Source organism: Danio rerio, chromosome 2 (genome assembly GCF_049306965.1).
Source record: "Danio rerio strain Tuebingen ecotype United States chromosome 2, GRCz12tu, whole genome shotgun sequence".
Taxonomy (NCBI): Eukaryota; Metazoa; Chordata; class Actinopteri; order Cypriniformes; family Danionidae; genus Danio; species Danio rerio.
The window spans coordinates 9,146,412-9,164,445 of record NC_133177.1 but is presented as its reverse complement, the minus strand read 5'-3'; the positions used below and the strand labels follow the sequence as shown (position 1 = coordinate 9,164,445).

The following is an 18,034-nucleotide window of genomic DNA, read 5'->3' as shown; positions in this document are numbered from 1 at the left end:
TACCTTCAAAAGAAAAGGAAAAAAAATATGTTAGAAAATACTGTGAAAATTTCTTTAATCCATTAAATACCACTTATTTAACCCTTAACTGTGTAAATATTGAAAGTACTTAGCAACAAAAGGATTGCAAAGTGAGACATAATTGACACGCTTTGTGTTTGAGCCAGGCGTATTCAAAGCAGCAAATCCCTATTATTTACAGAAGTTATAAGCAATGTTGTGATTTCACGTCATTAATCAGTTGCCTTTTTCACAGCTTGAGAAGAATAACTTTAAAAACCAACAGCTGAATAAGCGAACTGACACTAAAGCACTGCAATGCCTTTACACATTTAATGACAAGGTCTACTAATAATTCCTTATCTAGTAGACCAGCGGATATTCAGTATTTATCAATTTAACATGCATACGCTCTATATGACAGAGAGGGAAGGTCCGTCTAACTGTATTTGTTTCACAGCATAGCCAGCATGGATAAACACGACTCAAGAGCATTCTGAATAAAATTAATGAGATGAACTGACTGGTGAGAACCTAAGGGAAAAGCTAGCTTTTCTGAGCAGAGCACTTCCACTAAACAGACCAGGAAACAACATTGAGACAAGCTGTGTTCGTACAACATGCTTGTGGTGCATGTGATGTTGAAACGCTAGTTAAAAATGAATATGGATGGAGATACTGTCCTCTCAGGGAAGATGTCGTGTATGCAGACCACATCCGAGTTCATGCCCTAGGGCTCAAGCTCATGCACATAACAAGAAACAACATCAAGTTAAATGTTAGGTCTTGATCTTATTATGGTTTGGGAAGCAGCGGTGTGTGATGAAACATGGTGAAATCGTAGGTCACGGGGAAAATAAAACGAGCAAATCAAGAAAGAGAATCTGCAAGCCTATGTTTTCCTCTACAAAGCAGAGTATGCCAGCGTGGAGGGTTATGATGGTGGTAAACTGTGATGGAATATAAATGACGTTAAGCACAAAGACATGATTTGAGTTTACCTGTGCTCTGCTACTGGACATGCTGTGTTCTGGACCGTCACTCGATGGCAAAGAGGAGGAGTAGATGGATGAGGATTCTCCCTCCTTCTTGGAATCCACAGGACTTTTTGGTCGAGCAGGCAACCCCACTAAAGAAAGACAGTGGCCATTTAAACAGTTTTGCTTTGAAAGGGATTCTGCAAGTTTCACCAAGTTAAATTAAAGACGGAAAACATTTTTAAGACTATGAATTAAATTTTAGACTTACACAGGGCTAAATGCTAAGGAATTTTTTTGAATATCCAAGTTAGAAAAGATTTTTATCACTTGCCCTATCAAAAAATTATTACATTTGAATAAAATAATAATGATACCTATTGATAAAAAATTAATAATGATCAAAAATGTACACATTTAATAATTCATTCATTTTCGAAAAAAATCCTTGCACTGCTTAACATAATTTTTGAAATGTTTCAAAAATGAAATGATTCACAAGAAGCCTAATTATTTTGACTTTAACTGTGTCTGTCTTATATGCTTGTTTTTTGTTTTTAATTGAGAAGTCCCTGGGATACAACATTAGTTTATAACATTAGCATATAATCATGCTAAACATTATTTTATAACATTAGCATATAATCATATGTCTCCTCACGGTTTGTGTCTCATTTTGTGAGCTGACTGACAACACTGGTTCGCTCCCCTCCTTCTCCCCTGCTCTGCTGGCCACGCCCACTTCTGCCTCTGATCGTGGAGCTCCACGCCCATTATGATGCATTTTTTGAAAAAATTCTGAGGTAGACCTGAACCGAAAGTAGGGGTATCATGGCCCTTTAAATGTCTTAAATTTTAAAAGCTAAATGTTCTGCCTTAAAAAGTCTTAAATCAACTGAAATATTGTGTTGTAGGTCTTAAATCTTTATATAACTTTATTTCCCTTTGTTTATGTATAGCGACCCAATCTGGGGTGCGTTTCCCAAACAACGACGTAACTCACGGCTGAACTTTTATAGTACGGTGCTTCGTTTGGGAAAAGAACAATGTAGTGACGAGTGTTTCCTAAAACGCATAGTTTCTCTATCACAGATCCATCGCTTGAACCACGTTAGTTGTAACGTAAAACGCCCATTTTGATGCTCTAAACAGGGTAGAGTAACTACTTTAGAGAAAAACCCATAACTTCTTTGTGCAAATTATATTGTTTTACATGCACAACCATTTAAAATAAAATCCAATATTACATTTGGTAAAAACATGCACTTGCTTTGATACAGTATAGATATACAGTATATATACTTAATAAATAGCCTACTATAAATCACATCATATCAGGCATATGATGGTGATAAACACACACACGCAGTCCTTTTTTTTCAATTTAACAACATATAAACGGTGGACTAATTGGAGGGGTTTTCAGAGTGACCGCAACTTGATATAGGAGCACGGCCCCCCCGCCCAACAATATTGATTGACAGGCACATCACCATATCCTTCGTTTGTTGTTTCACTTCCACCATTTTCAGCGTGTGAGCCAAAGCGAGCAAAGACATCATTAAAGGAACACCCTTGCTCTATTTTTAGATGTAAGGCTCATTGGGCTCGACACAAGATCAATTTTCTCCACATGATCACTTTAATCGGAATTATTGTTTGTACCTTTTGGTAGGTTTGCAAACATCTGTACTTTTTATTCCATCTACGTTAAACTTCAGCCGGTTGCATCACAGAAGCTCCCTGTGATCTTAGGTGCAGCTGGAAAAGTGCAAGCGCGTTGCCTCATGTGCGCGTCTCTCTCCATTGGAAATAAAATAACAAACCTGCCTGCAGGTCACACCAGAAGCGCCTCTTTGCGTGGCGCGGCGCCGTGCATTTCGGCGTTCTGGGAGTGGGTTTCTGTCAGGGTGTGCCTCGGGTCAGCGGCTGGGCACTACGGGCGGCTGCCAAATTGGGGCGCCGTTGTGTTTGCCCTGGTTGAGGCCTATGTTTGAAGTTCTAGAATGCATGGCGCTGCAAGGCGCGACGATTCAGGGCACTTCATGTTTCTACCGCGCCACTGAGAGTGTCTGGTGTGCCATGTGGCGGCTTCGAACGTCGCATCCGGTGCCTCAGTCAAAGTTAATTCAGTGTGTGTGGTTATTAGTCTCGGTGTAAGGCTCAGCACTTGAAACTAGCACACAGTTGGCTGTAAAACTATACAAAGACACAAATGATTTTGTACTCTCTGCTTAGTCTGTGTCTGAGTTGTACATGTATGGCTGAATGCTGATCCTCTCATGTAGCTTAGCTTCTCTCGGTCTGCCTGTCTGGTGCAAATACAGAGCGTGGGAGCTCTTGGCTCCGCCCCCTTGTTACATTGGGCGGGAAGCCAAAACTAATTTTCATGTAAAGCAACACACCCCTAAAACCGAGCTGTGTAAACGCCCCCAACATGACACTTTTTAACACATTATAATAAAAACATCTGAACTATGTGTTGAACTGAATCTAAACTGGCACACTCAGAAGAACTATAATATTAATATTAAATCATAAAAAAGGGGTAAACTATGTGCCCTATAAATATTAGGTCACCTTTTGCCATGAGGCTGTGTTCAAAATGACATCAATGTTTTCAAAGTGCACTGCAAAGGGAACACAATTGTAAACATGAAGATTGCTAAAACTGATCTGTAAAAATAGTTTGAAAGCAAATTTCACCCTAAGAGAGATAAATTTAATGCTTTTTTATTTTTAATCAATCCAACTTTGAATGTTAAAATGTTCTAAATGAATAGGGCATAAGTGGCAATAGAACACAGCCAGGAACTATGTTTCAAACGACAGCTCCAGAGCTGTAGTTGCCAGTGCTCAAGTTTGCAACGCAGTTTGCGAATGTTCGTTTTAGCGACAGATTTGGGAAACGGCAAATCAACAAACTATGTTTGGAACAATGGAACTTGCGATCTTAGTTGGCTAACAATTTTTCATTTAAAAATTGCATTTAATTACTTTCCTTACAGTAAAATTTGCTTAAAAGTTCTCCATTTATTTATTTACTGCTGAGGATACTGACCTGAATTATATTTTATTGGTAAATTACAAATATTGTAGACTAAAGTAATTGACAGCTATGTTTTGTTGTATTCTAGTTAAATATTTGTGAATGAATATATTTGAAAATTGAATGGGGCGAGGCAGTGGCGCAGGAGGTAGTGATGTCGTCTCACAGCAAGAAGGTCGCTGGTTCGAACCTCGGCTCAGTTGGCGTTTTTGTGTGGAGTTTGCATGTTCTCCCTGCCTTTGCGTGGGTTTCCTCCGGATGCTCCGGTTTCCCCCACAGTCCAAAGACATGCAGTAAAAGGTGAATTAGGTAGGCTAAATTGTCCGTAGGTTATGAGTGTGTGTGTGTGAATGTGTGTGTAGATGTTTCCCAGAGATGTGTTGCGGCTGGAAGGGCATCCGCTGTGTAAAAATGTGCTGGATAAGTTGGCGGTTCATTCCATTGTGGCGGCCCCGGATTAATAAAGGGACTAAACCGAAAAGAAAATGAATGAATGATAAATTCAGATATTTCTATTTACTAACAACAGAAAGTTCTGCGTTTTAACAATATTGTGTGCATTTTAGCATCAAATATGCGCTTCAAACTTTTTCTTGATTGAGACATGTTGAATTCTTCTTATATTATGTTTGAAATAATGACGTGAACTAGAGCTGCACAATTAAGCGTAAGATGATCACAATCTCGATACGACATCCTAGACGATCTTTACCCAACATTTCTACGATTCTGTCAATCATATTTTCAAGTTCAGGAGAGAAGCAATGGTGGCCGCACAAGTCTTCACGTTGTTTTACATACGTTGCTCAGCGACATGGACACCTCCAAATGGTGTTGAAAGAGTCACATCCTGTATTTATAAGGTATAATTCACCTCAAAAATGTTATTTCTGTCTTCAGGTAATGTATTTGCGACCGCAAAATCACACATGACGTGAGCTGCTGACCGTCAGCTGTTACCACAGAGGGGGCGTGCGCACGTGCCTCTGAATGAAGTCTACTTTAGTGAACAGAACCTGCATATGCTGTGAATAACAGCTAATAAAGTTGTAAATAACATTCAGTTTGTGGCACAAAGTGATCATTTTGGAACCGCGCTCGAAGTGAACCGCTCTTAGCAGTAACCGAAACCGAAAGCGCACACAGTGTTGCCAGATGTAGCTGACTGATTCCAGCCCAAAAAGTATCAAAAACCCGCCGAAATGCAAAAATACCCACCCAGTCTTCTGTATTGACGAGAATCACATCAGTGACAGATTTAAGCAGAAAATTACAGATTGTAAGCATTAGGGATGTAACGGTATCAGAATTTCACGATACAATAATACCTCGGTATGAATGGCACGGTACGGTATTTATTAAATAATTTACAGGAAAAACAAAACTAATGAAAAGACTCGAAAAAAGTGCCAAAAGTGTTTATTTACCTTAGCACTGAACATATCAATGACATACAAATTAGCCACCTATCTGTAAGTTTCGAAACAGGAACTTCAATTTTTCAATTTTAATAACAAAAAACTATTAAACCATATAAAAAAATAAAGTTTCAATTTAGTATTGTTGAAAACTCATCACATTCAACATTTAATCACTCACTCACTTAGATAGAGATGGGTTTTTTAAGGAAAATTATTATACAACTATAATCTGGTAAAAGCTGGGATCTCTGGGCATGTCCCCTGCAACAGAAAAAAACCCTCTCATTTGGGACTGAGGTTTCTGGGACAGAGAGATATGATTTAGCCAAGGTTGACAGCAGTGGGTAACGTTGTGCATTGTCTTTCCACCACTTGAGAGGACAAGCCATGAGTGAGATAGAGGTCTCTTTGCGGTACAAGTCAATGTCAGCATCAATCTAACAAGTGTGCTGTGTTCTGCAGTCCCCATGACTGTTTTTAGTCGTATTCCCGACTTATATTTCACCACAGTCTGGCAGTGCCTGCATACTGTTTTATTCTTTGTCTGTCACCTTTTCTCCTTTTTCGTATCTTTTTAGAAAGAAACCGAAATGCTTCCACACAGATGATTTAAAACCCGCTTTAGGTTTGATCATTTCCAGCTCTTTTTCTTCCCCGCTACTAGCAACACACTCCATTTCTGGATCTGTAGTGACAACAGATCGCAAAGGATGATGGCCACGCTTAAGCTGATGGGAATTGTAGTTCCCACTACCTCCCGTTCGATTCATTTGCCTAAGCAAACTTTTCTCAGAAATATAGTGTTATTGAGTCATTCGCCTACGGTAATATTGAAAAAAATTACTATTGTGGTATGACGGTATTTACAATATTGTAACATCTCTAGTAAGCATATGTCTCAAACTCAATAATTCAACATCAGAATAATCATCAGCATTAATGACCAGGACAAATCTAAAGTCTGTTCAAGTCCACCATTCCTAGTCTATACAAGTTTAGCATTTTAACCAACAGTACAGCTACACAAAGCCTGTTGCTGTTTTACATGTTTGAGAACAACAAAAATAATAGCCCACTCATATCAACCTTTATTTTACATCTACAGAATCGTGAGAAAATCGTGATTGTTATTTTAGGCAAAAAAAAATGCAATTCTCATTTTAGCCAGAACCGTACAGCTCTAACGTGGACAAAGAAAAATTCGAACAAAACTGATACACACCTTTGTCAAATATTAACTGCAACTGTCGTGTTTTGCGCTTCTTGTCACAGAACTCCCTTTCAAAGTCGCCCCGGCCTGAGGTGTATTGGTCCCATGCAATCTCCGGGAGCTGGACCACTCTCTGGGGTCGAGGCAGACCCATGTCCACCTATAACAACAACAAAACACTCAAATCACAACACGGGTCTAAATAGCAGACATTTAAGACAACAGGAATGGAAGGTCTGGTGGAAGCTTGTGTACCTGTTTCTGTAGCTGGTCCACAAAGGCAATGGGATCTGACAGGGCTTCCTTCTGATGCCGCGCCAGTGTCTCCAGGTCCAGGATGGCTTGGGTTCGCTGGGCCTCCAGTACGCTGATGGTCTGGAGCAACCTCTGATAACTAATGTGTGGGATAAAGGGCAGAAATGATTTGTACATTATTAAGAGCTAATGCTTTTAGACATCAAAATCACCCATTCATTGTTTCATAGACATCCATAAATAAAATCCCTTTCAATGGTTCACAAAAAATATAGAGGCTGCAGTAGTTGGCACTGTTGCCCCACAGCAAGAAGGTTGCTGGTTCAAGTCCCGGCTGGGTAAGTTGACATTTCTGCATGGAGTTTGCATGTTCCTCCCTTGTTTGCATGGGTTTCCTCCGGATAATTGCTCTGGTTTCCTCAACAGTCCAAAAACATGTGGTATAGGTGTATTGAATAAATTAAATTGTCCGTAGTGTGTGTGAAAATTGGTGTGTATGGTTCTTTCCCAGTACTGTGTTTTGGCTGGAAGGGCATCTGCTGCATAAAACATATGCTGAAATAGTTGGCGGTTCATTCTGCTGTGGCGACCACTAATAAATAAGGGACTAAGCTGAAGGAAAATAAATAAACAAACAATTCTGTTTAAGATGTGCTGAAAAAAAGCATTAGACATCACTCAGGAAATATTTAAAACAGAATTACAATTTCACAAGATGGCTAACAAAGCTGCCTTAGTCACTGCTATAAATAAAACAAAATGTTTCTTCTGGGTTTTCTCTACATTTATCTTGTTAGTCAAGAAGATATGACGTCCGAGCACTACAGAGCTTTGACCTTTTCCATGCGCACCCTCAGGAAAATAGGATCCACAAATAGGAACATGGAAAAAAAAAAAAGGGGAACGATGGGGGAGAATGAATAATACAACAGGGTTTTTAAGTGAAGGAGATTCAGCCTACTGCTCAAAAGTAATCTTATTCAGCTCAATAAACCTTGTATAAATCAATCAGGCCTAATACGGCATGAACGAAAACCAACTGATGACAGCAAGCATTCGCTCTCAACAAGAATTCATCTAGAGGACTGGTTTCATCTGATTTGCCATCCTTGAGGGCAACTGGCTAGCTTTCCTTCAATTTCCTTGCCGCCTAATAACTTCGACCACAGAGGAGCTGTTCACAGCCTCTCGATTCAGATGCACAATGAAGATAGACATGTAGCACTGCAGGATGGGGAAAGCAGCCAACAATGGCAAAGAGCCCAAACATGACATATGGCTGATAACGCACTGCCGCCTATAGTTCAACCACATGAAATGCAGCCTAGACCAATAATAAAGCTGAACAAATAGAAGTATAGTGAAATGGGCATATTAATCAGTACTTTGCCAATTAACCTGCACTGAATTCCACACAAACAGGAATTCTGGCCTAAAACCTTCACACATTTTTGTAACTAGGTAGGCAAATCAGACACATTAGAGCTTATTGTGTGCATGTTAAAGTGATAGGTCACCTAAAATAAATAAATAAATAAATAAGGTAAATTCTGTCATCATCATGAACTCACACTTCATTTGTTCAAAATTGAGTTTCTTTCTTCATGTTGAACATAAATCAAGATATTTTGCTGAAAACCTGTAATCATTGACTTCCATAGTAAGATTAAACAAATACTATGGAAGTTAATGGTTATGGGTTGTCTTCAAAGTATCTTCCTTTGTGTTCAACAGAAGAAAGAAACTCATAAAGGTTTAAAATCACTCGAGGGTGAGTAATTAGTGAGTACATTTTCGTTTTTTTGGGCGGATTTTCCCTTATAGTCAGTCATTACAATGCCTAGGTTTAGACTGAGAGATGTCAACACACCACTAAAACCCACAACTCCGGGTAAAGTTTGTTGTAAAATACTACTTTTACAAACAGTGCACGGAATAAATGAGTATTTTTCTTTTAAACGTACGTTTTCAAAAGCATGCTACACCATAAGGTATTATTTGTGTGTATCTACAAGAGTTGGGTGGTGTCGACCAATTTGGCACCATACAATGTCTAATGTGAAACATTGCGATTTGGTCGATGGCATCGTTGTCATAGGCAACGTCATTATTTATAATTAATTAATTAATTCATAACGAATTAATTATTTGTAGCCTACCGTTTCAACTACCTGACCCGCATGCTCTTTGTTTTACCCATAAAAATACACAAATAAATAAAGATAAGTTACACACAAATGACCACCTATCACTCATTTTTTCCAAGTGAGGGTGGTCGGTAAAAAAGGTGCCCAACCAACAGTATCTGAGGTTTTCCCTAAAATTAATAAAGTACAAGTGTGAAAGTAAAAGACTGAAGCCGTGAACTGACGCTGTGACACGTTACCTGATAGATTCAAAAGACAGAAGAGTTGTTAAATAGAGACAAGATTAATTAAATATCACTTTAAACAACTCTAATAAGACACGATCCAGCGGTACATCCTTGATAAACTCTCCGATGTGCACTTCTCTCTGGAGCGCTTGACAATGTGTGTGCGTGTGTGTGTATTGTCACGTGATTTGTGTTTTCAGCGGACGGAGGGCTGTTCAGAAATGCTAGGTAAAACACAGCATGGATGTGGATCATTTACGTTCTAAAATGCCATTTTAATACTAAGACGTCTTGGTGTAAATGAGGCCTAAGTGTGTATTTTATGCGAGGGAGTTTGCGATGGCGGCAGGACGAAGAATCGTCATGCCGGCTGTGCATTGTGTTGTCTATTGGCCATCGGCGATGGATAATGGCATCGTCTATCAGCCCAACCCTAGTATATACTTATTCGATTAGTTAGTAGCAAAGCCAAAACTGGAAGTAATGTAACAAAATAAGATGTTTTGTTATATTTTGACTAAATAAAGGGTGGTTTATCCTTCTGTGTTGAGTGATCGACGTGACCAACAGCGCATGCCTTGTGCACAGCCGAGCATTTATACGTCTGCGTGCTGTTTGTGTTGCTCTGCAACAACACTTTCGAAATGCTAGCTGGCAGTAGGTTTTGTTATGTTCCTCTGAATCGAGTTTCTTCACAGGTTTTTGTTTTTTCTGAACGCTACCATAATGTACAAATAGCTAAAACTCGGACGTGCATCAACTTTTATCATAAGGTAAACACAAAACACTTACGGCTACTCCACGGGACTCCACACTTGTAAACACTCACTCCCATCTGGCTCGCGACTCTTAGCACTGCCCACACTTGGCACAGCTACCAGGTCGACCAATCACAGAGCTTGCACTAAGCATCGTTGCGACTTGTAGTTTAATTGTATGTAAGGTGCACATCAGTGTCTGCGACCGCACACAGGCTGCGCCAAACCATACGTGTGCACTTGACGCAGAAGTATAAATATGCCTTAAGAATAAAACTTAAAGCTTGGACCCCGTAGAGCACAAGGCAATAATCTGTACACCCCAATTAATCTTTTATTGGAAAAAAAGTATAATTTGAATTAAATAAAATAAAAAAATCAATAAAACAATCAAAATAATAAAGCTAATTGAACTTTTGTTTTTCTTATGTAATAACTCATTTAAATGTAAACAAACTATATCTTTGTATTCATCATGATGTTAGGTGACCAGACTCTTATTTTAAGAAATATGCACCAAAATACACTCATCAGCCACTTTATTAGGTACACCTTACTAGTACCAGTTCGAACCCTTTTGTTTTGCCTTAAGAACTGCCTTAATCTTTTGTAGCATAGATTCAACAAAGTATTGGAAATAATCCTTCTATATTAACATGATAACATCACGCAGTTGCTGTAGAATTGCTGTAGAATTGATGAATTGATCCATGATGTGAATCTTCCGTTCCACCATATCCCAAAGGTGCTCTATTGGATTGAGTTCTGGTGACTGTGGAGGCCATTTGAGTAGAGTGAACATGATCAGCAACAATACTCATGTAAGCTGTGGTGTTGACACGATGCTCAATTAGTACAAATGGGCTAAAAGTGTGCCAAGAAAATATCTCCCACACCGTTACACCACCACCAGCAGCCTGAACTGTTGATACAAGGCAGGATGGATCCATGCTTTCATGTTGTTGGCAACAAATTCTGACCCTACCATTCAAATTAAATCAAGACTCATCATACTAGGCAACGTTTTTCCAATCTTCTATTGTCCAATTTTGCTAAGCCTGTGTGAGTTGTAGCCTCAATTTCCTGTTTCTAGCTGACAGGAGTGGCCTTCTGCTGCTGTAGCCCATCCGCCTCAAGGTTGGACGTGTTGTGTGTTCAGAGATGCTCAATGTGATGTTCAAAATTACCAATTTAGTCTTTTATGCCAAACATCATTTGACTATTAGGTAAAGATTATGTTTCCTAAACACATTGCATTAATTTCCTACAGTAAATGTATTAAAATGTAATTTTTTATCTTTAATATGCCTAAATATATACTTTAAAGATGTTCAAATAGTTATTTCCCAACCAAATATTGTCCTATCTGGAAAGCATATTGAGCTTTAAAAATGTATAAATGTCAGTTTCTATAAAAAATGATACTTATGACTAGTTTTGTGGATCTGGGTCACATAAAAGCTGCCATTCACTCACACCAATCAACAATCCAACACACTATATCAACATCCTAATAACCAACCAGCAATGCTTTACAAGTTAAAACTGAATTTCAAAATGAATTGCGATGGAAAAACTGTCCCATTTAAGGATTAAGAATGATTTAATACCAAACTATTAATAATTCAGACTGGTCCCATGAACTGATGTGGCTGCACTCTCCTTTCATTTCTACTGACCGACAAGCCAATCCAGCTGGCTGCTCCCGATCCCTGCACTCCCACTGTGAGACTGGCACATGCTGAATGAGCACGACCCAGGACAACCTGTCTACCAGCAGCATGCTTCCCTTCGCTTATTACCTACCACTGTCCTGGAGATTACAGCAGCTGTTGCTCATTTTTGCTACAAAAAAAAAAACAGTATGCATAACCAATGTTTTTAAATTACAAATCTCAAATGCTGAAGAAAAAAAGAGCAAAGGCAGACAAATCGAAACTTGCACAGCTCAGTTTTGGCAACCATACAAGCTAAAGCATTGCAGTTCGGTTCTACTTCCAAAAAAAAAAAACAACTTAAACTATTTTAAATTTCAAAGCTACAGAACTATCTGAATGGATTGCAGAGTATTTCTATATAAGTTTTTTGATTGGCTTTGGTGGTTTGCTGTGCAGTTTCTAGGATGTTTTATGGCCCGTTTCTACTTAGTGGTACGGTTCGGTTCAGTGCGCTTTTAAGGCCGTTTCCACTGTCAAAAGGTACCTAAAAAGCAAACCGTACCACTTTTGGGTACCCTTTGCAAAGGGTACCTAGCACAACAAAAGGGTACCAAAGGGCGGAGCAAGACGTGCAACTAAACGCTACTGGTTTACAGAGATACGTTACACGCAAAAGCAGGAGAATAAAAACAAAGGAATCACCTTTTTTAAATACACAGCTGAGACATTACACCAGGGGTCACCAAACTTGTTCCTGAAGGGTCTGTGTACTGCAGATTTTAGCTCCAACCCTAATCAAATACATATGTACAATACTAGGTATACTTAAAACACTCAGGCAGGTGGATTAGGGCAAGTTGGAGCTAAACCCTGCAGGGACACTGGCCCTCCAGAACAAAGATTGGTGACCCCTGCACTAGACCATAATAATATATACATATAATAACGAACCATGGTTGACCTGAGCTCAAACAACCTTGTCGTTGTCTTGATGAACAGCCACAAAGCCAAAAAGAGCAGAATCTACCCTGTGGCCAGTAGTTATTTAAAGGGCGAGCAGTTTTGCTGTCTTGTGTGCGTTCGTCATGCTTCTATATTTGAAATAACAAACTTTTTGAGCTGATTATAATAACGTGCGCATGATTAATAAAGTGCTTCAGACATCCAATCCTTTCAGAAACAGACCAACGCGAGAGTATAGTGCGAAAAAACAAAAAAGAAGCCAGAAAAACAAAAAAACAAATGAGCAAATGATTCTTTCAGCAACCTAAACCATGAACAAACGACAATGTTTAACTACTATTGTCGCCTTTTGAACTATTATAAACTTATGAATAGCTTTTTTAACCGCAGGTGAAGATTAAAGATACAGATGAGAGGTTTGCACTGATTGCACAGCTTTACTTTGACATTTCCTCAAGCTAGAAGGACGTTGACTGAAACTTTCTGTTGAATACCATGCCCACCAAAAGAGTACCATTGGTACCCTTTTGGCAATGGAAACGCAACCCTGATAAAGGTGACTCGTACAGACCCGTACCGTACCGTCCGGCTTAGTGAAAACGCGCCATTATGAGGTTCCTTAAAGCAACAGATGAACGATACTATAGGTTTTTAAACATTGCTCTGGTCTGTCCAAACTACAGTTGCAGTCAGATTTTCAGATCACCAACAAAGTCCAATAATTTTAATAGAAATGTAGCTGATCTGAAAATCTGAATATGGATCAAAGATTTTTAATTTGTAGATTTTTTTTAACAGGTTCAAACTGGTGACAGACATAAAAGTCAACCAAAACATACTTCTTAACCTACAGTATTTCTGGCTGACAGTCGACTTAAGACTTCTCATAAAGCTACATGATTCATGTCCGTTGTATTCAAAGTTGGGTTGTTGGGTTTAAATGCTGGGTTTGGGGTAGCCAAAAGCAAATTTCTAATCAATAATCTTGAATCACCGCAATTATGAAAAAGATTCAAATGAAAGAACGTAAACCTAAACATACTCTTTGTTGTGTTTGAGAGCCAAGTGATCCGACTCAAAATAGTAGACATCTGGGTCCTCTTCCTCCTCCTCATCTTCCTCAGCCTGAGCAGCCAGCAGCTCTTTGGTGGATCTTGACTCTCTACTATCAGACACTCCGACCTCTCCGCTGACAACCTCTTCCTCGAAAAGTTCACTGTCTGCCTCGCAAGAAAGTCCCAGTGCATCATGGGAAGGGTCTTTATGGCTGGTGTCCTCTGAGAAAAAAGGAACCATTGTGGTCTCTTCCTTCAGTGAACCATTGTCTATGTGTGGGGAAGTGGGTTTGGGGGAGCTGGCTTTGAGCCCGCTACCAAAGGCAGCGCGGCGCGGTGAAGTCCTCAGGGTGTAGCGGTGTTCTTGAGGCTCTGTGAAGGAGGGGGGCTCGGCGGGCAGCTGAGAAGCAGCCAACAGCGTTTCTCCTGAGATATTCGAGCAGTTGTCAGAAGGGTCCTGTGGTTCAGCCTGAAAGTCACCATTGGTGCTCTCCTCTCTCACGAATTCATCCTGAGCCTGGCCAGCCTCTCCCACAACATCGACCTCTACCTCCATCTCGGGTTCCTGAGACAGCACAGCCTCAGCGGCTTCCTCAGGTGTGCAGTTCCTCTCACAGTCAATTTTAGGGCTGTCGGGCTCATTGGTTTGCTTGGGATGAGGGGATCTACAAGGCACAATAGGGTCGGGGGATGAGGGCGCAGCCTGGCTGCCATTTAACAGTGAGGGACTGCTGTTGAGTGTGGCAGGGGAGGCACAGGGCTCCACAGGTAAGGCCGCAACTTCTGAGTCCTCTCTATAGAGTTCAGCGAGGCCATTGGTTGCTTTGACGTTCTCGCTGACCTCTGGTTGAGGGGCGATCTCTTCTGTTGGGCCATCCTTTTTCTGATCAGCCTCTTTGTCTGAGGCTGAAGTATTATTTGATTTGGCGCCATCGTCATTTTCCTTCAATACAGCAGGATCGGGGCTCTCGGGTTTGAGAGAAGGCTCTTCCTCTGCCCCCTGTGATTCACCTGAGCGAGGACAGCGTTTGGCCCTCTTCAGGGCAGGTGAGGCTTCAGGCCCACACCCAGACCTTTGACGCTCACAGTTATCAAATTTGTCCGAATCTTCCTTCTCGGAGCTCGGCAAGCCACGTTTTCCACATGCAGGCACGGGTTCGCCCTCCGCTTTGCTCTCAGTTACCTTTCCAACCTGTGCTCCGGTCTGCTGGTGCTGCTGACAGTCCTGCTTCTTTTTGGGTGAGCGAGCTCTGGGCACGGGAGGCGGAGAGCTCTCTTCCGGCTGGGCGATGCTGCGGTTCCTGAGGGTTCGGCCACAAAAGTTCTCATCCAATCCATTTATCCCCACTGATGATCTTGTGACGCGCGAAGAGCGGGACGCGGCCATACTATGGTGGGTGCCTACTGTCTCCTCATCGTGGTGCTCTCTCCTCAGCAGCAGTATGTGGGCACCTGAGTGACACAATGAGAGACTAATTACAGACCGTTCAGATTCTAAATTACACAGGTTTAAGTGTATAACAAAAAATAGACAGAAAAGATGTAATCGGTTGCTGTTCCTGAAGAACATACATATTTGAGAATGCATGCAAATGTGCTCAGGTTAAATCAAAGTTGCTGCACAGCACTGAAATGTTCACAAGTTTAAACAGAGGTTAGTATATTCTGAAATGTAGTGGATTCATGTAAAACAAGTTCATAAGAAGTTACATTTACACACAGAAAAGTTTTAACTTTTAAAAATTAAAAAACAAAAACGTACGATAAAGCTGCAGAACTAACAGTTGAAAGATCATGTTCTTGATTAAAGACTAATGCTTACTTCACTGTAACCAATTGTATTATTATTGATATATAAACAGACTGCAGAAAACACATTCCTCCTATAACCTCTAGTACACTCAATTAAATTCCTTAAATACTCAATTACATTTGTGAAATACCACCAACACTTTCTCTTAGTACTTCATAGGTAAGAATTGTGTTTAGTACTGGAAGAGATTGAAATTGACAGCATATTTTGAAAACATAATTATAAAACTTCAATTTAATCGCTCGGAAAATAAACAATAAAACATTTCTGTGGTTGCTGCTTTGCTTTGTCATGGTAACATTTAAGTCCCCATTCAAGGGCTCTGCACCCTGGACTGAGCAAAGCATAGGAATATGGGTCTACTTGGGTGTTGAATTGTCTAATAATGATGTCAGGCTCAGGGGTGAAGCATAGGGCTGGGCGATAAAAATCGAGATCACAGGCTTTTATGACTAAACAAGCTCCAGAAGTTCTGGGAAACTGAGGTGGTAGAAGCGCAGTAGTTATGATTTCTTTAACTTGTATGAAAAAAATATAAATAAAAAATACGTGACCTGAGATGGTTAGGAGAAAGATTTAACTGTATTTATTAACTGAACACCATTGTCGATATCAGTAACAAAAAAAGTTTGGTATGTAGTTTCGGTATGAAGCGCTATAGTTTTATTAAAATGTGTCTGCCGAGCGCGCACCTTGGAAGCAATGCCAATAAGCTTAGAGTCAGTTTGTCATTTCCAAAGGAGGTGCACATGGGAGTGACGTACACATGGTGTGCGCATCACGTTAAGGAGCAACATGTTTGAGCACTTTCTAAAGATTGTAGTTCTGATTTTAATAAAGGGTTGGAACTTTGAAATTAATTCTTTTTTTTTATCTGATTCAAGTAATTGTTAGTTGCAGTCCCAAATCAATGATCATTCTCCCTTCTGTTAAGGCTTCTGTTTGCTAGCCAAAAAGAAAAATTATTGAAAACCTGGTGTCCAAGAAAATTAAAATATACCACTCAAAAACACATTCGGACCAAAGAAATTAAAGTGACCCCAAAATGTAAATGTGAATATTTAATATTTTTAAAGTTTAAAAATATGATCTAAAGTGATGGTTTTCAACAATGTATTAATAAATGTGAGCACATGAAAGCATAACTGAAAGCTCAACTCTGAATAACAGTACACTGGTGGAATATTTGGAATGTTTCCACAAGCATGAGTTCCACAAGAAAAGGAGGTGGGCGTATTTATTTTTAGCTTTTTAATCGACTGAAAAAAAATTCAGCTAGATTTCTGAAGAGCATCTGAGTGATGGTTACCTGTGCAAAAGTCACCACAATGCCAAGGTGCTGCTATGTGATTACTGGTTCAAGTCGAAACGAGCTCAACTATGTCCATAATTACCCTCTAGTTAAAGCCTATGAGAATTTTTTAGTATAAAAACTAATAGCACAGCCCTCAAAAAACTGCAGAATTTAGAAAAGCCATTGAGGACTGTAGCATAAACATATCAAGTTTTATACTTTGAGACATAAACAAGAGTAAAAGTGATGATATATGAGCAAACATCGCTAATAAGAATCCCCCCCCCCCCCAAAAAAAACCTTTACTTATTACTTAGAGATGCACCAATTGTAATCACTTCAGATTTTTTTTGGTGTGACCTGCTGATACCAATGTTCGCTGATTCCAACTTTCTTTATAACAGCTATAATTATAAAACAAATAATAAATAATATTACAATCAGTCTAAAGAAGTCAACACAAAGAGACACACACACACACACACACACACAAAAAATGCTATTTTGCAGTATAGGGACTGGAACACACCAAGTTGACGCTAAAAAACTAGCACAGAATGTTAAGATAATACATCGCACTGGTACTTATACTAATTAATTATACACTTAACATTAAATAGTCACCTTTATAATCATGTCCAGTCTTTATCCTACCATATTATTAGTAAATTTATAATCAGTTTTTTTTTTAAGCCAGTGTTCAGTCCCCCGGATTAGTGGACTTATTGACCACCTCTGTACACACTGCTCTCTGATTTAGGAAAGGCTTTCCTCTCCACACCAGCCATCTCAGTCCCCAGTGAAAGAGTTTTTTTCAGCAGGGGACATTATAAATGTGCAAAGATCTCATACATAAACATATTAAATGCTGATATTTATTTAAAAAAAAAAGTCAAAGCACAGTCACAGCTTTAGTTTGTTTATATAACTGAGTCTTTATTTTTTTGCTGGGGAGTTTGTTTTTAAAATAGAAAATTAGTTATGGCAGAAAATATATTATTTTGCAAAAGATTTGTAGAATTTAAGAAAAAAATGAAAGGGCTCTTCATAATTTTGTAAAAAAAATCGTGACTTAATCGTATCGAATCGTCAGTCAGGTAAATCGTTACATCCTAGCTATTAGAATACCGGCCCATGCCTAAATCCCACTAGATTGAAATAAACAGTCCACAACAACCAGTGTAGGATTTGTTTAAACAAATGTTGC

At 39.5% G+C, this 18,034-nt stretch overlaps 1 protein-coding gene across 2 annotated transcripts in view; it reads right to left on the bottom strand.

The window, feature by feature from the left end:
* Positions 1 to 18,034, bottom strand: part of zzz3 (zinc finger, ZZ-type containing 3) — a 61,802-nt gene that overhangs the window by 19,587 nt on the left and 24,181 nt on the right. Inside the window, exons 2-5 of one of the 2 annotated variants that reach the window (XM_005163282.6) lie at positions 13,708 to 15,172; positions 6,913 to 7,051; positions 6,670 to 6,817; positions 1,002 to 1,129 (exon numbers count right to left, since the gene is read on the bottom strand). In XM_005163282.6, coding sequence (XP_005163339.1) covers positions 1,002 to 1,129; positions 6,670 to 6,817; positions 6,913 to 7,051; positions 13,708 to 15,107 — 1,815 coding nt within the window. In that variant the 5' untranslated portion in view covers positions 15,108 to 15,172. Of the gene's footprint in view, positions 1 to 1,001; positions 1,130 to 6,669; positions 6,818 to 6,912; positions 7,052 to 13,707; positions 15,173 to 18,034 lie in introns of those variants that run through there. The other variant, NM_001100027.1, reaches the window with a different exon arrangement.